Below are 26,833 nucleotides of genomic sequence, written 5' to 3' on the forward strand. Positions count from 1 at the left end.
AGGACCTGGGCTCACAACCAAGGATAACATCCCCAGCAACAATGAGCATAATCTTACAAGGCAAATACACACAAATCTGTGTTTGCATGTGTGTGTGTGTGTGTGTGTGTGTGTGTGTGTGCATCTGACTCTTGATGACCCCATCTGGGCTTTCCTTGGCAAAGATACAGGAGTGGTTTGCCATTTCCTTCTCTAGTTCATTTTATAGATGAATATACACACACACCCATACATACATTTGGAGTTTTCTTGGCAACAATACTGCAATGGTTTGCTATTTTCTTCTCCAACTCATTTTACGGATGAGGAAACTGAGGCCAATAGGATCAAGTGAATTGCCCAGGGTCACCCAACTAGTAAGTATTTGAGGCCAGATTTGAACTCAGGAAGATGTCTTCCTGGCTCCAAGCCCAATCTCTATCCAGTGCACTACAATGTAGAAATGTGTGTGAGTATATGTACACATACACATAGATAGACATATCTATGTGTGTATATAGGAATCTTTAATGAAGTAGACAAAGGACATTCCTGATGAAAAGAGAAGAGTTGTGTAGCAACTTGGAAATTCTAACACAGAAGTTAAGAGAAACTTAAAAAGGTGAATGAATATAGAATAAAATATAAACTAGCATTTGGAAAAGACTAAAAGGATGTGCTCTTTTCCTTCCAATGGGGTGAGGATGATAAGAACTGTGATGTCAGTAAGGGTCATGAAAAGAGTCAATCAAGATGGCAGAGCTAAGGAGAGGAAAGGGAGAGGGAAGGAGGGGAGGGGACTTATTTCATAATCAGGAGGAAGGAGTGGAGAAGGAGGCATCACTTGAACATCACTTTGAACGGATATAGCAGACCCAGAAGAAGCATTTACACAGTGACAATACCTCTATCCACCACTATGCCAAACAGCAACCACACTGTGCACACCCTTTGATCCAGCAACACTGCTGGGTCTGTATCCCCAAGAGTTTAAAGAAAAGGGGAAAGGTCCCACAAGTACAAAGATATTTATAGCAGCTCCTTTTGTGATGACCAAGAACTGGAAATCAAGGGAATGAATGCCCATCCATTGGGGAATGGCTGAACAAGTTGTGATATATGAATGTAATGGAATACTATTGTGCTACAAGAAATGATAAGCAGGTAGATTTCAGAAAAAAAAAAAAACCTGGAAAGATTTGTATGAACTGATACAAAGTGAAATGTGCAGAACCAGGAGAACATTGTACACAGCAACAGTCACGTTGTGTGATGACCAAGTATGATGGACTTAGCTCTTCTCAGCAACATAACAATCCAAGAGAGTTCCAAAGGATACACGATGAAAAACGCTATCCACATCCAGAGAAAGAACCATTGAGTCTGAATGCAGATCGAAGCATGCTATTTTCACTTCCTTTATTTTTTGTCATGGTTCTTTTCTTTTGGTCCACTTCTTTCATAACATGACTAATGTGGAAATGTGTTTTACACGATCGCACATATATAAACTACATCAAATTGCTAACCAGCATAGGGAGGGTGTGGTGAGAGAGGGAGAAAGGTAGAAAATTTGGAATTCAAAAAAAGTTTTTTTAATGAATGTTTAAAAATTACCTTTACATGTAATTGGGAAAAAATACTATTTTTAAAAAATTTTGACTCTCTCAGTCATGATTCCAGAGGACCGATGATTTAAAGTGTTTCTTGCCTTCTGATAGAGAGGTGATTGGCTATATTTGCAGAATAAGACATGTATTTCTGGACATGGTCAATGTCAGAATACGTTTTATTTAACTGTATGTTGTAGGAATTTTTAATTTTTTTTCAGTGGGGGAAGGAGAAAAAAGTAGACACTTCTTAATTTAAAAAAAAAACCACAGAATTTAATTTTAACAATTAGAATGAAGACTGACTTCACCAAGGTTGAAAGAGAGCACCCAACTCTGTGGCAGCCCAGCCACAGAAGCTGCAAGAGACCTGGGCAGCACACCCTGAGGAGTGAGTGGTCACTGCCCTCTGCAGGTGGCAATGTTTTATGGCAACTCAGTCTTCTATTAAAGGCCATTCAAGACCAGCACAAATTCCCTTCAGTGACCTAGCACCTTCCCAGTCACCACAGGCCTGCCACTGATTCCTGACCTCCGTCTCCACCCCTAGCACCAACAGTCTCCAGGAGACACAGAGAAGAGATTGAGTCAAAACAGACACATGGCCTGATGCCTTATAGTCATAGAGGATAGGAGCCTCTTGAGGGAAAGGGCATCTCCCTTGTGTCTTTGGGTCCCCAGTGTCTAGCAAGGCCCAGATGGGAAGAAGAGGCTGAGTATCTGTGTGTCTGTTTTAGCCAACTCTGGCATCTACATGATTCCTTTTTCTAGGCATGCTAATCGTGGGCACACTAGCCTAATGACCAAGGGTAGAGTGGTCAGTCCTTACTGGTTGTTGTCCTTCATTCTCAAAGAGGACCAAAATGACATCACCATGATAAAGTCAAGCATCAGTATGTCCAACTGTGGCTGATCGGACCAATACAAGTTCGGAATGCTCTACCACAGGTTGAGCACAGATAGTCCACGTGAATATTTGGGATGGATATCCCAAATTTGCGCATCCTATGTTTCCTTTGTGCTGTTTCAATTGTGCTTCACTCAGAGCACAGCCCCTTTTCTTGTGTGGGCATGCCATGCTGTGCCAGAGTCTCCCATGTCACACAGTCAAATCCAAAGTTCTTGAGATAGACCTTGAGAGTGTCCTTGTATTGTTTCTTCTGGACACCATGTGATCACCTGCCCCATGCAAGTTCTCCATAAAATAGTCTTTCTGCAAACATGCATTTTATGTTCAAACAATGTGGCCAGCCCATCAGAGTTGTGCTCTCTGAAGCACAGTTTGAATGCTTGGCAGTTTAGTTCAAGCAAGGACTCCAGGGTCTGGTACCTTATCCTGCCAGGTGATCTTCAGAACATTCCTAGGACAGTTCAAAAGGAAATGATTCCATTTTCTGGCATGGTGCTGTTACACTGTCCATGTTTCACAGGCATACATCAATGAGGTCAGCACAATGGTTCTGTAAGCCTTCAGTTTGGTAGACAGTCTATTACCTCTTCTCTCCCAAACTTTTCTTCAAAGCCTCCCAAACCCTGAGTTAACTCTGGCAATGTGTGCATCAACCTCATTGTCAATGTGTAGTTCCCTGGAAAGCACACTACCAAGGTAAGTGAACATATCTGCAGCATTCAAAATTTCTCTATTTGTTGTAACCGATGGTTCCATGTATGGATGGTGTGGTGGTGGCTGATGGCGTACCTATGTTTTCTTGGTGTTAATTATTAGGCCAAAATTAGCACAGGTAGCAGAGAATTGATCCATACTTTGTGGGTGCTCAAGGTCCTTATAATGATGGTTCCACCTTCTTTCCAGGCCCCAGCCTAGAGGCCCAGAGGTCCCCCTTCCACCCATCCAAAGGCTGCTGGACAGCTCCTCCATCTCATTCCTGTTGGTGGCTGTGGGGAACACTGCCCTGTTCTTGGTTTTAATGATGTTCTCATTTGGAAAAGTGGATTTGAGAATGTTACTGTCCCCGTTAGGAATGTCCTAGCTAGCCCTAAAGTCAGCTGACAAACTGCCTGCTGTGGGGTTCAAGGCAATCAGAAGAAGTCTATTAGAACACAAGCCCCTTAAAGGCAGGAGCCCTGGTTTTGCCTCTCTTTGTACCCCCAGCACCAGCAGATTCCTGCACATAGTAAGCATTTAACTGATGCTCATTTACTGACCATGCAACACAAGGCAGAAGGCCCACGTCCAGGAAAGTCTCTTCCCTCCCTAGAAAAGGAGTTAAGGATCCACAAGACAAAAGTGGAGGAAAGATACCAGCTCTTCTGCCTTATTTTGAATCAAGAAGGAAAGCAGAGAATGAGAGGAGGATTTTACTCATGGGCCTTAGAGAAGGGACCAGCTTAACCAACACCTTCACTTTACAGATGAGGAAACTGAGGCCAAAGAGTCACACAGGGAAGAAGGATCAGGGCAGGGAATCCAGTAGTCCTCTGACCTCAAGTCCAGTCCTCCTACACTACCTCTGACCTCAGGCCAAGCTCCTTCTGACCTCAGACTTATGCTCCCTCTGACCCCAGACCTGTGCTCCCTCTGATTCCGGGTAGTCCTCCATGTTCACTTTGGCTTTCCTCCATGAATGAAATGTGAACAAAGCCTGTGATCCATTGTGTGGCAATTGTTAGATGGACAGAGACAGAAGGCAGCCCTTCCCTTTCTGGACAGAATTGATTCCTCACCAACTCATTCTTCTGTGTGATGAGCCAGCCTAACCCTGGCTCACTTCTAACCTCCACGGAGCCATTCCTTGTGGATGGATCATTCCACTTGGAGCCAAATTCAAATCCTGCCTCAAATGCTTACTAGCTGTGGGACCTTTCTGAGTCTGTTTCCACACCTGTAAAATGGGGATAAGACTTCAATGGGATTGGGAGCATAGAGCCAGCTGTGTCATCATACCTCCCCCTGTGTGTGTGCATGTGCTTGTGTGTGAGCATGTTCCACAGACAAGTGGACTCTGGGGGACATGGATGACTTTGGACTATAAGGAGTAGACCACAAGTACCTTGAGGGCTGGGAGGACAGTACTTTCTGTCTTTTTGTCCCCAGCGTGGAGGGGTGTCTTGGGCAGGACCGGCCCTCAATAAGTGTTAAGGAAATATCAGAACCTTTTCTTCTTCTCGGATACATGAGAACAGCAAAGAACCAACTGGACCACAAACCCCGTGGCCTTGAGTGTGAGGCACCCTCTGGCACACCGAGAAACGATGAGTGGGAGGATTCAGAGAAGGGCAGTGAGTTCTGTGAAACTCACGGGTCCTGGAGCGAGCAGAGCCAAGAGAATGATTAGATCCCGCAAAATTGGACTTCAGTGACCACGTAGTGAACGCACGAAGAAGCTGAAGCAGCATGATGGGGGGCCGGGGAGAGACGGAGGCACTCGCGTCCCCCCGGGGGCCCAGAAGTGGGGGCTGCTAGGTCAGAATGTCGCATGCGTCTTTGGATGGTCACTGCGCTAACTGTGGCGGAACTGTTTTCTTCATAACAACGGAGGGTTCAGTCTGAGAGAGGGGACAGGACGGCGCCGGTGGAGCCTCGCCCAGCCTCCCCAAAGGAGAAGGGCATCGATGGCAGAGGTCTACACAGCTGCCCCTCTCCTGAAGCGGCTTACAAACGCCTTCAGCGTTATTAGAGGAATGACCATCTTACGGCCAGTGCAGTCTAATGGGGCACATTGGCGTGGGAGGGGGTGGCATTCACATCCCGCCTCTCGAACATCCTTAAACCTTCCAGATCGATGACTGGACTGTGTAGACTCGCGGCTGACATCCCACGAAACGCGCCTGCGTTTTTTCTCTCCCAGGGAATGAGGTTCAAGACGACTCCCGGGAGCCTTGGGTCACGAGGAGTGAGCTGCGTATTCCTCAAGCCAACCAGCGGGGCGTCCAAGACTCCCCAGTGTGCACGAGGGAGAAGCCGGCTGCCCCCTGGTGGGTCTTCGGCTTCATCCCGTCGCTGGGCATCGTCAGTCATTCACGTCCCTCCCTCCAAATCACGTCCACGGCCCTGGACGACAGAGGGAAGAGCTCCTCCCCAAGCCCAGGCCAGCTCCCCGAGACCAGGCCAGCTCCCGAAGCCCAGGCCAGCTCTCCGAGCCCAGGCCAGCTCCCCGAGCCCAGGCCAGCTCCGCTTGCCTTTCCCTGCTCCGGCGCCCAGACTCTCCCTGTGCGGAATTCCTCCTAGGCTACGTGGAGGAGAATGCAGGCGCCTGCTGGGCTTGGAATGGGATTGCCCAATTGTTTTTCAGTTTTTATTTAAAGTTGTGAGTATTCTATCCCTCCCTCCCTGAGTCGGTGGGCAAATAGATCGGGGTTCTACACGAGCACTATTGTAAAACATTTCGGTGTTTGCCATTTTGTACAAGAAGACTTGAGAAAAGGAAAAAAAGGAAAACGACAGCTAGCTGCTTCAGCCTGTACTTCATCAAAAGCAGCTCTTTCTCAGGAGGCAGATGGGGCGCTTCATCACTAACCCTTGGGATTGTCTCAGGTCATTGTAGTGCTGAGAAGAGCTAAGTCATTCCACACCTGTTACCGTGTACAACATTCTGATCTTGTTCACTGCACTATCGGGGGCAGCTAGGGGGTGCGGTGGATAGTGCACCAGTTCAGGAGTCCGGAGGACCTGAGTTCAGATCCCACCTCAGACACTTGACACTCACTAGCTGTGTGACTTGGGGCAAGTCACAACCCCAACTGCCTCATCCTGGGTCATCTCCAGTCATCCTGAGGAATATCAGGTCACTGGATTCAGATGGCTCTGGAGGAGAAGTGAGGCTGGTGACCTGCACAGCCCTCCCTCACTCAAAACAAAGTCAAGTGCAAGTCATGTCATCATTTCTCTGATGGGATGTTCTTCTTTGGCAATGAAGGATGAACACACACACACACACACACACACATAAAACACACACTATGCATCAGTTCATGTAAGTCTTTCCAAGTTTTTCTGAAATCATCCTGCTTGTCGTTTCTCATAGCACAATAATATAGAATAGGATTTTGCACTGCAGGCTTAAATGAGGAAATTTGGATGAGGCACCAGGGTTCATGGGCCACCAGCAGATGCTCAGGTTGTACACCTGACTTAGCACCACGGACAGTGCCATTGATGGGGGATTCTTTAGGAACTAAGTCTACGCAGTATGGCCTCTGGACACAGAGCACATCAAACTCAGGGCATGGGATAGAGGCTGCCCTTGAAGTCAGAGGGATCTGGATTTGGATCTCACCTCGAACACTCACTAGCTTTGTGAGTCACTTCAGCACTCTGGGCCTGAGTTTCCTTATCTGTAAAATGGGAATGCCACCTGTGGTGCTTCTCTGACAAGGGTGTGCGAGGATTACATGAGATAATGGTTGTAAAGCTTTCTTTAAAGTCCTAGCATTCTTACCAAATATTGGGGATTGAACAAGGCCAAGGAAGATGGATGAGTGCACACTCCCTAATGGGCTCTGTGGAGCCCCAGCTTCAGGACCTTTGAAGTTTCATACTCTTTATCAATAGTGGATAGGCCTGGGTGCCACCCACCTTCTGCCCTTAAGAGCCATGGGAGCCAACTGCTGGCCTCTGTCTGGAGTTCGGATGTTTGCACAAAGCAGGGGCTGCAGGTCCTGATACTCATTTACATCTCCCAACAGCCCTGGGAGATAGATACTGTTATTACTATCCCAGTTTACAGATGCAGAAATGGAGGCAGGCAGAGCTTAAGTGACTTGCCCAGGATCACCCAGCTACCCATGAGTACATGTCTGAGGCAGGATTGGAACTCAGATGTTCTCAGCCTTAGGTCCAGGGCTCTACCATCGTCCCAGCTCTCTGCCTATTACTACACACACACAAGGAAAATCCACAAGCACATAGAGACACTTTCTTGTTGTTCCGTGCATAGGCTACTCCATCTCCCACCTCCAGGCCTTTGCATAGGCTGCCCTCTATTCAGTGAAGGAATGCTCGCGCCCCCTCCTCCATCACCTCTGCCCTATAGCTTCCCTGGCTCCCTTCAAGGCCCAGTGCAAATCCCTCCTTCTGCAGTTCTTTCCTGTCTGCCTGTCCCTCAATTCCACCCCAAATGCCTTCTCCCTGAGATTACCTTCCATCTTGGACTTTGTTTTTCCAGCGCTTTGGCACATTGTGAAGTCAAACTCTGCTTTTGCAGGTCCCAGTGCCAGCCTCCATGCCCAGGCAAACAAGGCTCATACCTCCTTTGTGGGACAAGAAGGCAGTGGTCTTCAAGCCCCAAGGCTTCTCTTCTCCAGCCTAAACACCCTGTTCTTGTCATGGTCTGCTAGGCAGTGCTGATGAAGCCTTGATGGTGGGGGCCTATTCCTGGGTGCTGTGTTCAAAACATGTTCACTTGACCACAACTGGGGGATTTGAGAGGAAGACACATAAAAAGAGGTCACTGAGGCAGCTCTAGATGCCTGCAGTCCCATGAGAAGCACAAAGAGGTAGGGCAGCTTTAAAAATGTTGATTTGATTACATACTTTAAAAAAAACACTAATCGGGTAAGAGATTTGTGGATTCATATACAGTTCAATTTTCTGTTCCGCACAGATGGAAGTGTTCCTACTTGTTGGGAGTTGCCAAGTTCGAAATGATTCTTTTTAAAGCTCTTGCTGTCCCTATCAGTACATCCAAGCCTAGCTGTGGCGGGGGGGGGGGGGGCTGGTTCCAGCTTTCTGTAACCGCCCCCTGGACTGCTCAACTATCCAAGACTTGGCACACCTTTCTTGTGGGCACCCCTTGGGGTTTGTACAGTATCAGTAAACCCTGTGGCTAGTGAGGGTCAGGCTTCTTCAGCATCTTTGGGTCCCAAACGAGACTAGCTCAGCCCCCTCTGGCCAAGCCCTGTCACTATGCCTCAGAGGACAGCCATGCAGTCAGACACTTCCCTCTCATCTGTAAATCAGCTATTAAATGTCCTTTGAGGTCCTCATTGCAAAGTAACTGTACAGAAAAGAAGGAACACTGAGAAAAGGAATGCTTAGCATTTGGCTGAAAACTTTATTGGGCTGGATTCACACAAACCCATGGAGTGCGGACCCCCACCTGCTCACCCGCCTCCAAGAAGAAAACATGAGATTGTTTGTGTGCATGAGGGCTACTCCTTGGCGGCTGACTTGTAGTGCGCCAGCGTGCGGGCAGAAGGGTCAGAGGCCTCGATCCACTTGGGCATCCAGTAGTGCGTGAGCCAGTCCGCACGGCCGGGGTAGTGCCTCTCAAATATCTGCCGGTAGTAGTAGCCTTCCTTTGTCTTGGGAGTGTTCAGTGGAAACTTTTTGGCAGCATTTTCCAGCAAGGAGTCAGAGACCTATGAGAGTAAGTTGAGCCATAGGCAAGGGGACTAACCAAGGGCTTCAGGAAGATAGGGCAAAACCCTGACCTCCCTGAAGGCAGAGGCTGTGGCTCCTCCGCGTGGTTCCATGCCCAGAAAGGGCTCCTGTGGCCCAGCCCAGGTGGCCTCAGGAGGCATGGCCCATGGGGCTTGGCCTACTTCCCACCTACTCCCTCCCATTTTGTGGAGTCTACAGGAGGCAAGAGCCTCCATAATGGCAGCATTACATCCAGCACCTTGTCCACCCACAATTGTGGAGGCCTGGCAGGCTCTGTCTCCACTTGTTTCCCCACTGCCCCATGTAAGCCCATCAGAGAATGAGTCCAGTGAAACAAGCACTGCCTGGGCAGGGCTCTCAGTCCAGTTGAGGTCCACTCTCGTGGGAGGCCTGTTATTGAGCTGAACAACCTCCAGCCCCTCAGACAGCCAGAGCCTACTCGAAGTCTCCAACAGCATCCTGCCTCTGCTCAAAGACCTGGTAGCCTACCCCAACCTGTTACAGGGCTGTACATCTTCCCTGCCTCATCTCTAATGTGTTACAAGGTTTTTATTTCCTCAGAGGTCAAAGTCACAGATTAGCCCCCAGGTACCTGATGCTCAACGTGCTCCTGGAGGATGGTGAACCAGGACTTCTTGACAGAGGTGATTCCATCACTGAAGGCTTCTTTTGGCCGCCAGAGAATTTCTTTGGGCAACAGATTGGAGTCCTGAAACGCCTCTCTCAGAAGATGTTTCTCAACCCCATTCTAAATGGAAGAAGCTGGGTGAGCACAGCTGTCCTCACCTGACACCCTGACCTATCCCAGGTGGGGAAGGGGCATCCACCACCACACTTGTTCAGGTACCTTTGGGATCCGGAGTTCCGGGGGCAGGGACAGGTAATAAGAGGTAAATCTGTGATCCAGAAATGGGACTCGCAGCTCGAGGCTGGAGAGAGAAGGGAGAAGTGAGGAATGAGGGGGCTCTAACTCTCCCAACAGCCTCCCACTCCTTCCAAGACCCCCCAATCAGCTTCTCACTGTACGGTGGCCACATGTAAGGGTCATCTGGGCTTCCATCAGCTGGGGAGAAGGCCAAGGAGGGTGGCTGCCCTCAGTGTGAGCTGGGTAGGTCAATGGGTCAAGGCCCACACAAAGGCTCCATCCACTCTTCCTGCCCCTGACAGACTCCAGTTCACCAGCGCAGTTTTACTGGGCCCAATTAGACCCCCTGCTCTGGTGATCTGGGGTGTGGGCCATTCCAGAGTCATGGCCCTGTCCCTACCAGTCCCCTACTGGGACTTGGCCAAGAACTCTGACTGGGAACAAATGGCAGCCACAATGGTGGAGAAGATTATGCAGGCCAGAAGCATGTATATGAGGTATCTACTATGTGTATGCATGCAGGGTGCCAGCAGCCAGAGAAACCTCCTGAGGCTCTCCCAGCAGGTCTCCCCTTGACCAGGGGACAGAGGAAAGATTCAGTTAAGAAAACTAACGGCCTATCCATCAGGCACATTCCTGTCCTGGTTAGGGGTCTCTGAGGCAGGCACTGGTCCACTTTGGTCTCCACATCTAGTCCATGCCTGCACCTCACATACAGTAGGGCTCCAAAATCTCTGGCGGCCTCAAGCTGAAGGTTTGGCCTTCTCCCACTGACCTGGCCAAGGCCTCCCATCCCCAGATGCCCAGGGACAGTTACTAGGACTGCAGACAGCATCGTTAAGGACTACAGATCTTTCATCCCTTATAAAAGCAGACCCTTCCCCAAGCACTTTTCTGCAGGAATTTTACAGGACTGAATAAGGAGGGACAGCTAGGGGGTTCAGTGGATAGAGCACAGTCCCTAGAGTCAGAAAGACCTGAGTTCAGATCCAACCTCAGACATTTACTGGCTGTGTCACCCTGGGTTAACGATGAAGGTACGGCACAGAGGTCTGCACTGCCGCACTAGAAGTCAGAGGGACCTGGATTCAGGCCCAGCCTTGACTGCTATGTGACTGGGAAATCCTGCAACTAGTCAAAGGGACTGTCCACAACCTTGGCATCTCCCCCTCGGAGCTCTTTGTAAACTCCCTTGTAAACACAGAACCGTGGTACTGCCAGCCTCAGGTGTGAGCCCCGCCCACAGGTAACCTTCATTACCTGCCCCAGCAGCAGCCCCAGGACTGCCACCAGAGGGCAGCCTTTCTGAGCAGTTTGGATTTTTCTTGGCCCTCCCCAACATGAGTTACCCGTGTGCGGCTGTGGTGCGGTCCGCTCGCAAGACGTCAAAGAGATACAGTTCCTTCAGAAGCCTCTCGCTCTCCTCCTGGGCATCCTCAGCTGATGGCGCCTATTACCAGCAAAACACAGAGGCGCCAGAAGCATGAGTTCTGGTCCAAAAGGGGCCCTGCCCTGCTGCTGACACACTCTACAGAGATGAGGAGGGAGGAAGGGGAGGGAGGAGGGAGGGGGAAGGAGGAGGAAGATGAAGGGAGAAGAGAAGAGACAGGGAGCCCTTGGGAAAATGTCCTTCCTTCTCCTTCAGAAAACACACTTTTGACTCAAGGGGTAAACAAACCAGCTGATCCAGACCCACTCGACACAGCACTGACAGTGACCTGATGTGTGTTCGTCCTTCGTTGCTGAAGAAGACCACACCATCAGAGAAATAATGACATGACTTGCACTTGACTTTGTTTTGAGTGAGGGAGGGCTGTGCAGGTCACCAGTCTCACTTCTCCTCCAGAGCCATCTGAATCCAGTGACCAGATATTCCTCTGGATGACTGGAGATGACCCAGGATGAGTCAGTTGGGGTGAAGTGACTTGTCCAAAGTCACACAGCTAGTGAGTGTCAAGTGTCTGAGGTGAGATTTGAACTCAGGTCCTCCTGACTCCTGCACTGGTGCTTTATCCACTGCACCAGCTAGCTGCCCCTCAGTGACCTGATACCTCCTGATTGGGTGACCCTGGGCAAGTCACTGCCCCTCTCAGTGCTGTCAGGCAACATTTCAGTTCTTTCAGTGGCAGAGAGGGTGCCAACCTGCATCGGCAAAGAGAGTTTCCTGACCCGGGAGTTTGCTACACTCACAAAATCCTGACTCTGGTCCCCCTGCCCCTAAGCACTGATCCAAGTGTCCTGAGAAGTGCCTAGGCCAGGCAAGTTTACCTGGTGAAAATAAATATAGCCCTGAGTGAGTTCATCAGAGCCTTCTCCTGAGAAGACAACCACACTGTCCGTGTTCTTCCGGATGTACTTAGAAACCAGATACATGCCTGAAGAGAGAAGAGAGCCAGGGTGGTGAGGGTGGGGGCTGGCCCTGCCCAGGGCCACACCCCTGAACCATACCTGCTAAGGGTTCACATCCCAGGGGCTCCCTGCACCAGGCAGCCTGAAAGCCCTGCTCCCTGCGCTGTCTCACAGCAATCTTCTAACCAAACTTTGTCATGGCATGTGCAGTGGGTAGGGAGGGAAAGGAGGGATGGCTGCATGGCCCCAGCCGCACAAAAGCCCCCCAGGTTGTCCTGAGGCCTGTCTGACACGTCAGGCACCATGAAGATCTTCCCTCAGAGCCCCTTACTGCTACAGACTTGGGCTCCATCCCATCCAACTGTGAGACCCTGCCTCCTGTCCCTTTGGAGCACTGTGGGGTTGCTACAGAGCACTCACTGGGGCAGAGCCTGACACAGTATGGATAAACCACCAGCTGACATAGATCAGCCTCCCCACCTTCCTCGCCAAGCTGCAACCTGACCCAGCAGAGGGGTGACCACAGCAGCCTCGAACAGAGCCCCAGAATTGTGGCCATGGTGGCAGTATGTCACGGATGTGTGCCCTGCCATGGATGGGCAGTCAACCCAACTATCAGGGTAGCCCAGGGGACAGAACTCCCTTCATGGTGCAGGTTGGCACCCTCTGGCCTTGGGCATCAAGAGCACTCACAGCCTGCCTGGCTCAGCAGCCAGCATGGCTGGAGGCAGCTCAATAAGAGGTGGCTCAACGGGAGGCGGCTCAACGGGAGGCGGCTCAACGAGAGGCGGCCTCGTCAATCTCAGTTGTGGACACTGACTCTGCCCAAACGCCATCTCACCCACAGATGCTCGGACAGTTGTGATGTCATAGGTCTCCAGGCTGAAGATGACTTTGTCCAGGGCTTGGATGCCCTCCTCCGAACTGAAGAGGACCTCATGGTGCTCACTCCCAATGTGAGCCGCCACCTGCATCAGTGAGGATCCCGGATGCTTCAGGGCTGGGAGGAAAGCAGCTCCCAGAATCTCGGCACCCCTGGGGCTTCCTCCCCCTCCTGCCTGGGACTGAGGCCCCCCAAGCAGCCCAGGCTACTCTGGAGAAGTTCACAGTTTCAGGAAGGTTTCTCAGACCCCCGCTAACCCTGGCTTGGGCCTCTGGGGTCAAACCAAACAAGTCAATTCCTCCACAGCGCTCCCTTGCCTGGGGTCTAACAGCCACCTCCTGGTTATTCCATCCTAACTCCAGCTACAGTCTTGTCCTGCTGCACCCACACTGCTTGCTAAGCCAATTGTTGGGCACCCCATCCTACCCCCATCCACCAGGTTATGCCTGGAAAGAGGAGGGGGAGGAGGAAGAGGCTTCTCTTCTATTAGAAGAAGACTTACATCTCAGGATGAGATGGTGGGAGCCTCCCCCCAGCTCAGACCAAGGTCCCCGCCAGCCCCCAAGCCAGCATGCCTGAGCTCAGGCGCTGACCTTTCGAGCAGCCAACAAGTCTGGGCTGTCTTCCATGCCGATCGCGAATGTCTGCAGTGGGTAGGAGACCTCTGCCTCCTTCAGCTGCTTCAAGAGGGTGGCGGCCACCAAGCTAGAATCCAGACCGCCTGAGGAACAAACAGGTGTGTGATGAGATGGTGCCAACCATGGAAACTGGGGGGGGAGTGGAGGGGCTCAGATGGAGGCAGAGATGGGGGGGACAGAACCAGACAGAGGCAGAGATGGGGGGGAGGGGAACAGAGCCAGACAGAGGCGGAGATGGGGAGGGAGGCATGACCAGCCATGTGGCAGACAGGGTGGCCAGATGGAGGTCCAGAGATGGAGGTAGGGTTCGAGATGGAGGCTGGGTAGTGTTCTTGGGATGCCTGGAGGCTGGGGGCATTTGACCATGGGCATGTGTCTGCGGGCAGTGTGAGAAGCCTGGGCAGGTGAGGAAGGGTTCTGTCTGCCAAGCAGAGTGTGTAGCCCTTGCTCCTGGGGGCCATAGGGAGCCACAGGATTTGGTCAAGTCACTCCTCAGTCCTATGTATTTTGCTCTGCACACAGAAGGCCACTATTGTGAGAAGGGTTTGCTAGCAGACCCCCAGCCTTAGCCAGAACCAGACTGCCAAGGGCTCCTAATGACAAGGTGAGGAGCCTGAGCTTAAGTGAAAGACAGTGGTGAGCTCATGATGCCTCTTGAGCTGTGGTGATCAGACTCACACTTTAGGCAGCAGTGGGTAACCAGGGAGACCAATGAGGAAGCCCTACAATGGTCCAGAGGAGAGGCTGGAGAGGCATGGGAAGTGCCACACCATGAGCCTGGGCAATGGCGACAGGAGCAGTGAGGATCGCAACTCCCGCCTCCATCCATCCTCGCAGGCGGCCAGGATCTAGCACCAAGCTGGCCCCCTAGACCAGCCCCAGGCCATTGCAGGAGAGCGTGTCTAGCCCTGGGGGTGGCTGGCAGCCCTTCCGCCTGCCTGCTCCTCACCAGACAGGAGACAGCCGATCCTGCGGTCAGTCATCAAGCGCTTCCTTACAGCATGGTCAAAGAGCAGTCGGATGTTACTCTTCACTGCCTCGAGATCAAAGCCTGGGAACAGAGCAGAGCATGGGAGCCCCCTTCGGGGCAGCCCCCCAGCCCACCCCGGCCCCATCCACCTCTCCCTACCTGAGGACAGCTTCTCTAGAGGGCTGTAGAGGGCATGGAGGGGTGGGTCCTTGCAGCTGTGAAACTTCACCATCTCCACAGACACCACCTTCCCATTGGTCTTGAGGTCCAGAACTTCATAATGGCCAGGAGGGAAGGGGCAGATCTGAAGGCGAGGAGCCATGGGGTGCTTTAGGTCAACCAGGCCTGCGGAGCAGGGACACAGGAGGATGGACATGCTTCACGGTGCCTCCGCGTGAGGGATGGACAAAAGGCGCCTGCCTTCGGAGTCCCCCAGCCCAGCTCAATCACCAACTAAGTGCCTGCTGTGACCTTGGTGGCGCCCCATCCCTCTCCATCTCTATTTCATTTACAAAATGTGAGTGACCTCCACACACTCCACCAAGGCAGTGCATGTGAACCAGAGGAGGCAAGTGTGAATCCTGGCTCACTGGCCCTGGGCAAGGCTGTCTCCCATTCTGTGCCTCCTCAGCCTCTACTCCCCACACCGATATGGCAAGATGACTCTAAGCATCAACCCCAACTAGCAGGATGGGGGGGTCAGAGAAGGAGGGCATAAAGCCCAGTCCTGCTGCTTTCACTGGCAATTCACTACCCAGCCAAGTCTCAGTTTACTCATCTGTGAGATGAAGCGACCCTTCAGAGGCAGGATGGGAGGGGGTATGGAAAAATGATCAAGCCAGAACAGCCTGAGTGGCCTGGCCCTCACTGGGTGCCTGCTGAGATGAGCAGCCCAGCAGCACTCCCCCACCACACACCTGCTCTCACCTCCCCACACCCACCATGTTGACCCTGCTGATAAGGGCCACCTGGAGGCATCCATGCCAAATTCTCTGGGCCTCAACCCCAGGCAGCAGGAGCCTAAGACACTGGACTGGAGGGGGGTCCTCCTGGAGCCAGGCCAAGACCCCCCTGTGCTCCTGCTCTAGGCCCAGAACACACAGTACCTGCCACTCTGCCTTCTGCCCTCCTCACACCATGAAGGGCCACATGTTTATTTGGTCTGGGTAGGTTACATGGCTGTGCCCTTCATACCAGCCAGGCTCCGGCCTGCTGTGGGCCAGGGCCACCAAGGCAGGTCCAGCCCCAGGCCTCACAGTGGGAAGGCCCTGAAGGCAGCAGCATCTGACTCAGCATCGCCCCTGGACACACTGGGAGCCTCTGACCAGGGAGCCTAGGAGCCCTGCCCTAGACGTGCCAACTTCCCATGGTGCCTGTCCTGAAATGACGAGGACCCAGCTGTGGCCTGACCTGGACAGGCGGCAGTGGGACTCCTGGAACCTGTGCCTATAGTAAGACAGTACCTGAATGCACTCACTCTCTTGATGACTAAGAAGCTTGTGCCAGCAGATGCCAGGATGGTGAGATCACACCGAGGCTGAACAAGGTGATGCCTGACAGGACAGAACCCTCCTCACCAGATGTCTGGTGGTCAGGACCCTCCCCAGAGGTCTGGCAGTCAGGAACCCACCCCCAGAGGCCTGGCAGTCAGGACTCTCCATTCCGGAGGTATGGCGGTCAGGACACCCCCACTCTGGAGGTCTGGCAGTCAGGACCCTCCCTCCAGAGGTCTGGTGGTCAGGAGCCCCACCAGAGGTCTGGTGGTCAGGACACTCCCTAAGCTGGACCAGGCACCCCACACCTTCAGTCCACTGGTTCAAGAGGAAGCAGAAGACACCAGACCAAATAAACTTGAAGTATTACATCCTTCAGTTCGTCCCAAACCCTGAACGCTGCTCATGGGGCCCCCAAGTCACCTCTGATCCTGGATCTCACCACCAGTGAATGAGGGGTGAGAGTAGGACGGCTTCACCCTGGGTCCACTGGGATCTGAGGGATCCATGTCTCTAGCCTGGGCTCCAGGTGTCAGTCTTACCCTGAGGAACACAAGTGGTGCCATCTGGGCACCTACCCTCCTGTGTCCTCTGAGGTGTCTGGGGGGCTCTCCCTCAAATGGGGCATATTAGCCCTTCCCCTAGTGCGCACATGCATGTGTGTGCATGACACATATGTACAACACATACGTGCACATATGTACAACACATGTACACACACAAACATGTGCCCACGCACGCACATGCTCACACACGCAAGCTAAAGGACCAAATCCAGGCCACCAACATTAATACATCCCATTCTACCTTTGGCTTCTGAGCACACGGCCAAAAATCCTTCCTCTGTCAGCACTTTAAACAGCGGCCGGACGCCAAACGTATCCCGTCCCAGGAACACCTTGCGGTTGGCAGTATCCAGCAGGATGAAGGCAAACACGCCATCCAGCATGGGGACCATCTGCTCCATTCCACCTCTGTCATAAAGATGGAGAAGGATCTCCCCGTCGACCTGTGTCTGGTACTCAAACCCAAAGTGTTTCTGCAGCTGAGGGGGACAAGGGAAGACAAGGGGGACAAGCATGAGGCTCTGCTGGGTACCCACCCACTGGTCCTGGTTTCAAGAAACAAGATCAGCCTGCGCTCTTCTCTTCCTCACCACCTGCCCAGACTGAGAGGCACAGGCTACAGACCCCAGAGACAAGGTTGCCACAGCCGGCCCACACATCACCAGCTCAGGACAGCCAAAGAAACACCGCATCTGACCTGGGCTGCCGGGTGACTGCGGTGGGAGGAATCAGAGCTGCCCTGGACCTACCCTCCCTTCATTGGCACATGTTGGTTCCACTCAAGACCACAGGGTCTCATGGTGGTTGAGGGTGCCACAGTGGACAGGACCTCAGGCCTGGAGTCAGGAGGCCTCAGACCCTTAACCAGCTGGGCAACCCTGGGCAAGTCACTTAACCTTTATCTGCCTCAATGTGCCCACCTGTAATGTAAAAACAGCACAACTTTGCAGGGTTGTTGTGTAAGCTGTCTGGCAGAGGGGCTGTGTATGGGTCAGCTCCATTCACCTTTGTATCCCTGGTACTCAGTAGGTGCCACATAAATGCTTGTTCCCCGGCAGTTTTCAGAGAAGGAAATTAAAGCTATCTACAGTCATATGAAAAGATGCTCTAAGTCACTATTGATTATGGAGAGATGCAAATCAAAACAACTCTGATGTTGAACCACATCACACCTATCAGATTGGCTAACACGACAAAACAGGAAAGTGGCATACGGTGGAGAAGATGTGGGAAAGTCAGAACTCTAATTCATTGCTGGTGGAACTGTGAGCTGATGTGACCATTCTGGAGAGCAATCTGGAACTATGCCCAAAGGGCTATAAAATGTGCAAACCCTTTGACCAGCAAGCTTCGAGGGCTGTATTCCACAGAGATCATAAAAATGGGAAAGGGTCCCAAATGTATAGTAGCACTCTTTGTGGTGGCCAAGAACTGGAAATCAAGGGGGTGCCCATCTGCTGGGGAACAGCTGAACAAGTTGTAGCACAGGAATATAATGGGATATTATTATTGTGCTGTAAGAAAAGATGAACAGCCAGATTTCAGAAAAACCTGGCAAAACTTCTATGAACTGATGCTAAGTGAAGTGAGCAGAGCCAGGAGACATAGCAGCAGCCACAGTGTGCGAGGACTGTTTCTGATAGACTTAGCCCTTCACAGCAATGCAAGGACCTAAAACATTTTCAAAGGCCTCATGATGCCAAATACATCCACATCCAGAGAAAAAACTAGAGAGTCAGAACTCAGAATGAAACAGACTACTTTGCCCTTGGTGTTGCGTTTTTCTCATGGTTTCTCCCATTCGTTTTAATTCTTCTATGCAACATGACTAATGTGAAAATGTGTTTAATAGGAATGTATGTGTAGAGCCCATATCAAATTGCATGCTGTCTTGGGAAGGGGGGAGGGAGGGGGAGAAAATGTGGAATTTATGGAAGTTGAAAACTGAAAACAAATTAGTAACTGTGGGGGGGAAAAGAAAGGAAAAGCTTGTTCCCTCCTCTCTTCCTGAGGGTCCTGGCACCAGCCCTCCAATGCCTCCCCTACAGCCCAGGCACAATCCACACCAGGCAGCTGAGCAAGGTGGGACCAGCCTTGGTGCCCTCCGGCGTCACCTCCCTTCCCAGCCTGGGAACAGTTATGTGTCCTAAGTCTAGGGAGGGCACCAACAAATCCGGCTCAGTCATTTCTAAACAGAGCATACTAGGGAAGGAAAAAAGAGAAGGGAGTGGACAAGCAGGGAGAAGGAAGGAGGGGGAGGGAGGGAAGAGACGGAAAGGGAAGGAGGGAGGGGAGAGGAGAAGGGAAGGAGAAAGAAAGGGAGAGGGAGGGAAGGGGCTGGAGAGGAAGGAGAGGGGGAGGAGAGAAAGGGGAGGGGAGAGGGAAAAGGAAGGAAGGAGAGAGGAGGAGAGGAGAGGGAAAGGGAAGGAGGAGGGAAGGTGAGGGAGAGAAAGGAGGGGGAGAAGAGAGGGGAAGTGAGGGAGAGAAAAGTGAGGGAGAAAGAGGGAAGGTAGAAGGAAGGAGGGGGAGAAGGGAGTGAGAAGGAAGGAGGAGGGAACAAGAGGGGAGGGGAGGGGAGAGAAAAGGCAGATGGGATGAGAGGAAGAAGGAAGGAAAGGGGAGATGGGAGGTGAGGGGTGGGAAGGAGATGGGAGGGAGAAGGAAGCAGGGGAACAGGAGGGGAGGGAGGAGGAGAGTGAGAAGGAAGGGGGGAGGTAGGGGAGGGCAAGAAGGGGCTGAGACAGGTTGTACCTAGCGGTCCAGCAGCGGAGAACAAAGAGGCAGGGAAACAGCCCTGGGGCTGCCCATTCACCCCAGAGAAGGGCTAAGTGAAGACCTGTGATTGGGCCTAGAAAGGGGCAGGGCGGGGCGTATGCCTCCAAGACTAAAGTGTAGGAGACGAAGACGAAAACCAGTTAGCCTCCGGGGCTGAGGGACCCCAAAAAACATCAAAGCAAATGCCCTGGGGGGTCAGTTCAGTCACCCCGCACAGTGGGCAGCTAGCCAAACTCAACTCCACTCAATAAACATTTACTAAGTGCCTAGGAAGAGAGAGGCTTTCAGAGACACAAAGAGGCAGAAAACAGTCCTTCCCATCAAGAAGTTCACAACCTGCTGGAGAAAGATCATGCAAACAACCAGGTACAAAGCAAGCCACAGACAGGATAAACGGGAAATAAGAGAAGGGAAGGAAGGCACTGGAATTAAGGGGGGTTGGGATTTTAGTTGGGACTTAAAGGAAACCAGGGAGGTCAGGAGTCCTCGGAAAGAAGGAGAGTGAAGGCATGGAGGACAGCCAGGGAGAATGTCGAGAGCCCAGAGATGGAGGATCTTGTTCATGAAACGGCCAGGTGGCCTGGGCCACTGGATCCAAGAGGACGTGTCAGGGAGTGAGGTGTGAGAAGGTTAGAAAGAGAAGGGAGAGACAGATGACGAAGGACTGAGTGCCAGGGAAGCATATGGTATTTTTTCCCGGAGGTAGAGGAAAGAAACCACTGGGGTTTGTGGAACAGAGGGGTGACATAGTCAGGCTCATGTTTTAGGAAAATTAGTGTCTGAATTGGGAAAGGCTTGAAACAGGAAGACACCGTCCCCCGCCGCCCCCGCCCCCCGCAAGCAGCAGCAGCTAAAGCAATAGTCCAGGCAGCGGGGATGGCGGAGGGATGGACAGGGTTAGAGCAAAGAAAAAGCGGCATTTTTGAAATCCTGGAGAGAGTAAGGGAGGTGAAATTGACCACAGAAGTAGCAGTAGTTAAATCGACCAGACCCAGCAAGGAGGTGAAATCGACCAGAGACGTCTGGGAGGTGAAATCGACCAGAGAGACGTCTGGGAGGTGAAATCGACCAGGGACGTCTGGGTAGTGAAATCCACCGGGGACTTCTGGGAGGTGAAATCGACCAGGGACGTCTGGGTGGTGAAATCGACCAGAGAGACGTCTGGGAGGTGAAATCGACCAGAGAGACGTCTGGGAGGTGAAATCGACCAGAGAGACGTCTGGGAGGTGAAATCGACCAGGGACGTCTGGGAGGTGAAATCGACTAGACTGCAAGGAGGTGAAATCCACCGGGGACGTCTGGGAGGTGAAAGCGCCCACAGAAGGAGGCAAAGGAGGTGAAACGCACAGGTCTTGGCACCATATTGTATACTTGGGTGCCCAGAGTGACTCCTGGTTGGGAGCCCGGAGGTGCCAAAGGCAGAAATGAAGCCGTCCTCGGGGGCCCCGAGCCCCCTCCAAGCTGGATGGAATGCGCCCCAGCCCCGCACCCCGCGCCCGAGCTGCGCCCGGCTCCTCACCTGCCGGTGGTTGTAGATCTCGCCGTTGTAGCACAGCCACAGGGAGGGGAACTTCTGCAGGCGCAGGGGCTGCATGCCGGACACCGGGTCCACCACGGCCAGCCGGTGGAAGCCGAAGCAGCAGTTGGTGAAGCCGCGCACGTTCTCGAAGCGGAAGGCGTCGGGGCCCCGGTGGGCGATCCTCATGGCGCTCAGGCACTGCGCTGGCAGGCCCTCGTCGCTGCCGAACAGCGCCCAGATGCCGCACATGGCGGGGCCTCAGTTTACCCCGCGGACGGGGCTCCTCCAGACCGCGCCAGGGATGTGAGCCGCAGCCGGGACGGCGAGGAGCGGACGGAGGGGAGGGGCGGGGCGGGGCGGGGCCGCCCCTCCTTCGCTCTCAGGCCCCCACCCCCTTCTCCACCCTGTTCTCCCCTCCCCACTGCTGCCCAGATGCGTCTGATGCAACGCCGGGGCCCACGTGGAGGAGACTGCGAGAGAGCGGGCTTCCGGCAAGGGGAGATGACGTCAGCGCCCTCCCAGGAGGCGCTCCGGCGTGGCCGGAAGTGAGGGTAGGCCGTCGAGAGGCCACTTCCGCCATGAGCCTAGGGTCCGAGGCAAAGTGTCTCTGGTAGGTCTCCAGTGGAATGCCACAGGGCTCAGTACTGAGCTCCGGGCAGTGTGCCACGTTGGCCTCGGCTTGGCCGAGGAGGGCTGACCCAGCTCGTAACCCTTGGGTGGAATAATCACCTTAATAATAGAAGGGGCGGGGCTATCCCTTCGAGAAGAGCTCTGGGGGTCCTAGTGGACCACAAGCACAGAGGTGTTCACGGACCTGGGCGGAGCGAGGAGGACCCAGAGCCCTAGAGTCACTTTGGGTTGCAGTAGATGTTTAAGGAGAGGCCCCCAGTGGACCCCACCTGACCTGGAGGACCGAGGATCATCCTGGGAGGGTCTGATGCCTGAAGAGAAGAAGGCTGGGGGCGGGGAAGAAAACGGGGAAGAGGCCACCAGCAGCCCCAGATCTGGGCTTGTTACCGGGAGATCGCTGAGAGCTGTCCAGCTGCTGAAACGGGAGCTGCCCAGCGGTGGCAGAGGTGGAAGCAGCTGCATACACCTCCGAGTCCTGCTCCTCCGCCTCGCCCTCCCTGGGGGTCTTGAGGCAGAGGCTGGACACCCCCACCCCCTCCCCCTCCCCCCCTCCCCCTCCCCCTCCTCCCTGAGGGTCTAGAGGCAGAGGCTGGACACACCCACCCCCCCCTCCCCCTCCTCCCTGGGGGTCTTGAGGAAGACCCTCCCCCACCTTCAGTGAGGGAGAACCTTCTTTGCATGTAGATTGGTTCTGGCAGCTGCCTGACCCCTCCAGTCCCAGATTCTGGAACTCCACCTCTGTAGCTTCTGGACCCTCCCCCAGGGACAGCTGCCTGTTGCTGGGCATATCCTGGAGGGCAAGGACTGCTGCTTCTTCTGTCCCGGTACCCATCTTCCATCCTAGCGATGCCCCTGACTCATAGTAGGTGTTTAATAGATGGTTTTGCACCGGATGGAAGTCACTCAGCTCCCTGGAGGAGGAGGCCACAGCGATTGCTGAGTGTTTCCAGTTCCTGATGCATAGTTACAGCTGACCACACCCCTCTCTTGACAGCACCATGATCTATCTCCATGCTAGAGCTGAGCAAACAGGCCCCTTTTAAATGACACCCGCCAAACGTCCAGGCTGAGATTCGAAGCCAGGCCCCTCGGCCTCTAAGCCCAGGAGCACTCTATTTCTGCCTCGAGGAGAAGGTCCTCAGCCTTCCACCGTCAGGTGGATCAGGGTGCCTTCATTCAAGTACTGACAAGGTTTGTGTTGAGGAGAGAGCCCCGTGGCCCTCTGCTAGAGACTTCCTTCCAAGCGGGGTACATCACTAGGCCCAGCCAAAGGAGACTCATGGAAGTGTTTCCACCCTCTCTTAGCGTGCAGACCCCAAGCTCCCTGTTCATTCGGGCCCATCCCTTTACGTGTTTCTCTTCCACCTTTACAATCCCCTGGGCCTGGTCTCCTGTCTCCAAATGCTTTGGAACCTGTTTTCACTTCTCACTTGAATGTCAGCCCAGGCCTGGGCTTCCTGGCCTCTGTCACAAAGTCTAAGCTGGAGCAGTCCCTTCTCCCTGGGCTGCCCGTCCACCCCCATTACAAAGTCTAAACCAGGGGTCTCTTCTCCCCAGAGTCCCCTCATTTTGACCCTAGAAAGCAGTTTCCCCTGTTTGTTGGAAAATGGCTTTGGCAGCCTGGTAAAGGCTGGCTCGAGAAAAGAATAAGCTAGTGTGGCTTCTGACAGCTCAGGTTGGGCCAGACTAACCGGTTATGGGCTGAGGAAATGTTCCCTCCCCCAGGAGCTGGCCTCAGACAAATCATCTTCGAATGACTGTGATTGTGACTGTGGAAGAGGTGGGGGCTCAAGGGGCAGCAAAGGGGAGGGGCCCTCAGAGCCCACAGAACAGGCATTAATGCCCCAAGGCCACTTTGGGAGGAGGGTACCAAGGCAGTGCCCCAGTGCTGCCATTCTGGATGTCCTCATCACGTGGAGCAGCCCCAAGCAAACAGGAACAATTGCCCCTTCCTCCTGGATAGGACTTTCCTTTGGGCAGCATCTCTCTGGGTCTCTAGGCAGCTGGGTGGGGTAGTAGGTAGGGCACTGGACCTGGAGTCAGGAAGACGAGTTCAAATCTGCCCTCAGACATTTATTAGCCATGTAGCCCTAGGTAGGTCACTGTCTTCTTCGGTTTCCTCAAATGTAAAATGGGATGACAATAACATCACATACCTTCCAGGGCTATTGAGAGGATCCAATGAAATACTATTTGGAAAGTGCTTAGCACAGTACCATGCATAGTGAGGATTTAGCAGATGCTTCTTCCTTCTGGCCAACACTTTCCCTGTGCTTCTTCCTTAGAAGCAGGCAGGATCCTTAGGGGAGCTGGGTCCTGACACCCAAGCCTCTTTTCTCATGACACCATTGACAAGCCAGTTGTGCCCAGGTCCAGATTCACATGACTTGATCTTTCCTCTGCTTTGGGAGTGAATCACAGAATTTGCATATAGCCAGGCTCTGGACTTAATTTCTTAGCATACATGTACACAAGCAGGTCAAGTCAATGGAGCTCTGATGCCTTCATCTCCCCTCAGGGTTTTAGGACTATTGCTGAGGAGTTAGGGTGATTCTGTTGTTATGGACTTGAGACCCTTTTAGGTATGTTCTCCTCAATATCAGTTGCCAAAGATTGGTGCCCAATTTCATTTAAAAAATTATTTTATTTTCACAATAACTTGTAAAAACAATACCATTTTCAAAAAAAAATTTGGAGTCCTAAATTCTCTTCCTCTCTCCCCTCTCCCCTCATTGAGAAGGCAAGCAATCTGATATAGTATGGACACGTGCAATCAGGCAAAAATATTTCTGTAATAGTCATGTCGTGAAAGAAAACACAGATCAACAAACGAACAAGAAAAGAGTCTGCTTCAATCTGCTTTCAGACTCCATCAGTTCTCTCTCTGGAGGTGGAGAGCATTTTGCATCCTCTGTCCCTTCAGAATTGTCTTAGACCTTGCATAGCTGAGAGGAGCTAAGTCTCTCCTAGCTGATCATTGTTACAATGTTGCTGTTACTGTGTACAGTGTTCCCCTCGTTCTGCTCACTTCACTCTGCATCAGTTCGTGGAAATCCAGGTTTTTCGAAGAGCGTCCTGCTCATCATTTCTCATAGCACAGTGGTATTCCATCACAAGCATACGTCACAAGCCCAATTTCATTTAAACAAGTAACATCAACCAGTTTTCTCAGAGGGATTCTTGCTAGAAGAGATAACAGAAGGACAAACACTTCTCCCCAGACCTGGGCATACACTGTTCCCTGAGCCATTTTAAGCTCTGGCAAGAGTGGGCAGTTTCTCCAAAGTGTTTACCTTGCCAAGTTCACTTCTGAGTGCAAATAGCACATAGACAAGTCCCCATCTCAGCTCCTCCTGTGCTGGGTGGAGCAGGGCTCTCCTCAGGCCTGGGCTGCTACCTCACCCACACTGAACCTTGGAGAGATCCTAGCCTGGGCTGGATTCCCATACCTCTGGCACCTGCTACTCTAGCCTTTGAAAGCTCATCCACTTGGAGCCATTTCTGCAAAACTCCTTCTCTAAAAGCAAAAGCAAATTGCTACAAGAGAAAAGCGATGGCAGGCCCCTGGGCCCTTATCTCCCCAACTTTCGAAGCAGAGCGGGGGCAGTGGAGAGGCAACCCTGAGTTGTAACTTTGAAGAGCTGACTGAACCTTCCAGGAGCACCAAGATAAGAATCCCTGGCATTTCCATAGAACAAAGCTGAGTGAGGTCACTGGAACCTCACAACCAGCCCTTGAGGAGGCTCTGGCAGTATGATCACTCCCATTTTACAGAGGAGGAGACTGAGGTTCCAAGAGGTAACAGAGAGGTAGTTGAGACCTGAAAGGGACCTTAGAAATGATCTCGTCCCCCTCCCTTAAGCTAGTGCCCCTCTCAGAGACCATTCTGTCCTGCACAAAGTGGTAATCTCCCCTTGAACCCTCATCTCACACAGAGAAGCAGGCAGATAGCTGGACTGAGGGCATTTCCCTTATCCCTAAGATTATTTTCTTTTAAAAAGTCTTATTTCTCCCTCCTTTTCTCAGATGCAGCATGCTGCCCCCTTTCTGCTGTATAGGGACAGCGTGATGGCATTGTGCATGGGGCCAGGGAGAAGGTTACCTGCCCCATTCCCAGATGCCTCTGCATTCTAGGACAGAGGGCAGCTGCTGCCTTCAAAAACCCCTCAGCGCCAGATGGGAGGAAAGCCACTGAGGGGAGCACCTAATATTTAAAACCATTGTTCAAATTTTGTTCAAGAAGAGGCTCCTGGCAAGGTAGGGGGTCAGGGAGACCTGCCTGAAGTTGTGTCTCTGACCCTTAAGAACTGTCCCATCTTACAAATAAAAAAGCTGAAACCCACAGGTCCTCCCTCACAGGGTTGTTACAAGACTCACAAGAGCTCATGTCTCATAGGAAACTCTTGGAAGTGCCTGTCCCAGAATCCTCAGCCCTGCCAGAGCCTTGAAGAGAGCAACTGTGGTCAGACAGGGTCACTCGGCCCCATCAGCCTCCAGGCTGCTGCCCACTGGTCTGGGAACTGAGCTTGGCCACAGCTCTGTACTGGGGGGAACCTGGGACTCCCGGGGAGGGGTCCTGAGTGCCCCCCAACTTCTCCCCAGCTTCTGGACTTAAAAAATCTCACCAGGAAATGTTGGCAGAAGCTGGTGCCTGGTTTCTGTGACTCTGTCTCTGTCTGCCTCTCTGTCTTTTTCTGTCTCTCTAAATCTGTCTCTGTCCTTGTGTCTACTCCCTGAGTGTCTGTCTCTCTGTGTCTCTGTCAATGTGTGTCTCTTTCCGATTCTGTCTCTCTCTCTCTTGTCTCTGTCTTTCTTTGTCTCTCTTGTCTGTCACTTTCTCTCTTGTCTCTTTCTCTGGCTGTCTCTAACTTTTGTCTCTCTCACTTTCTGTCTCTATCTTTATTTCTCTCTCTCATCTCTCTGTCACTTTTCATCTCTTTCTGTCTCTTGTACTCTAGGTTCAAGTTGGCTTGTGCTAGAAGCCTGGACAGCCCTCCAGCTCCCCTCCCCCAGAGGTCTGTATCCAGGAAAGTTCTTTCAGTGGGAATCCCCTTCATCTTTTCATTCGGGCACCTTTGTAACTTGGGGGGAGCTATGAAAGTCAGGGCTGGACTTGGGGTTCCTTCCAGCTGACGCCACAAGGGGGCACCCCTGCCTCAGAGATCACCAGGAGCACAGCCCATTCATTCACTTCCTAGTGGAGATGATCAGAGA

General features: G+C 52.5%; 1 protein-coding gene across 1 annotated transcript; it reads right to left on the minus strand.

Annotated features, from left to right (window-relative positions):
* Positions 1 to 8,579: 8,579 nt before the first annotated feature.
* ASNS (asparagine synthetase (glutamine-hydrolyzing)) lies at positions 8,580 to 21,478 on the minus strand. Its single transcript, XM_072650766.1, has 11 exons — positions 20,990 to 21,478; positions 16,937 to 17,174; positions 14,796 to 14,981; positions 14,616 to 14,717; positions 13,622 to 13,749; positions 12,987 to 13,113; positions 12,065 to 12,171; positions 11,146 to 11,246; positions 9,779 to 9,860; positions 9,524 to 9,679; positions 8,580 to 8,909 (listed from the first exon to the last, which is right to left on the minus strand). The coding sequence occupies exons 1-11, from the start codon at positions 21,236 to 21,238 to the stop codon at positions 8,700 to 8,702; spliced, it is 1,686 nt and encodes a 561-aa protein (XP_072506867.1). The 5' UTR covers positions 21,239 to 21,478; the 3' UTR covers positions 8,580 to 8,699.
* Between the last annotated feature and the right edge of the window lie 5,355 nt (positions 21,479 to 26,833).

This window comes from Notamacropus eugenii, chromosome 3, assembly GCF_028372415.1.
Source record: "Notamacropus eugenii isolate mMacEug1 chromosome 3, mMacEug1.pri_v2, whole genome shotgun sequence".
Classification (NCBI taxonomy): domain Eukaryota; kingdom Metazoa; phylum Chordata; class Mammalia; order Diprotodontia; family Macropodidae; genus Notamacropus; species Notamacropus eugenii.

What these genes read in the sequence shown, in the direction of transcription:
- ASNS (XM_072650766.1), bottom strand. Translation starts at nt 21,238, where the DNA reads ATGTGCGGCATCTGGGCGCTGTTCGGCAGCGACGAGGGCCTGCCAGCG. An exon ending in GCTATATTTATTTTCACCAG is followed by an intron (nt 11,247 to 12,064) that starts GTAAACTTGCCT and finishes TGCTGGTAATAG; the next exon opens with GCGCCATCAGCTGAGGATGC. An exon ending in CGCACCACAGCCGCACACGG is followed by an intron (nt 9,861 to 11,145) that starts GTAACTCATGTT and finishes TTCTCTCTCCAG; the next exon opens with CCTCGAGCTGCGAGTCCCAT.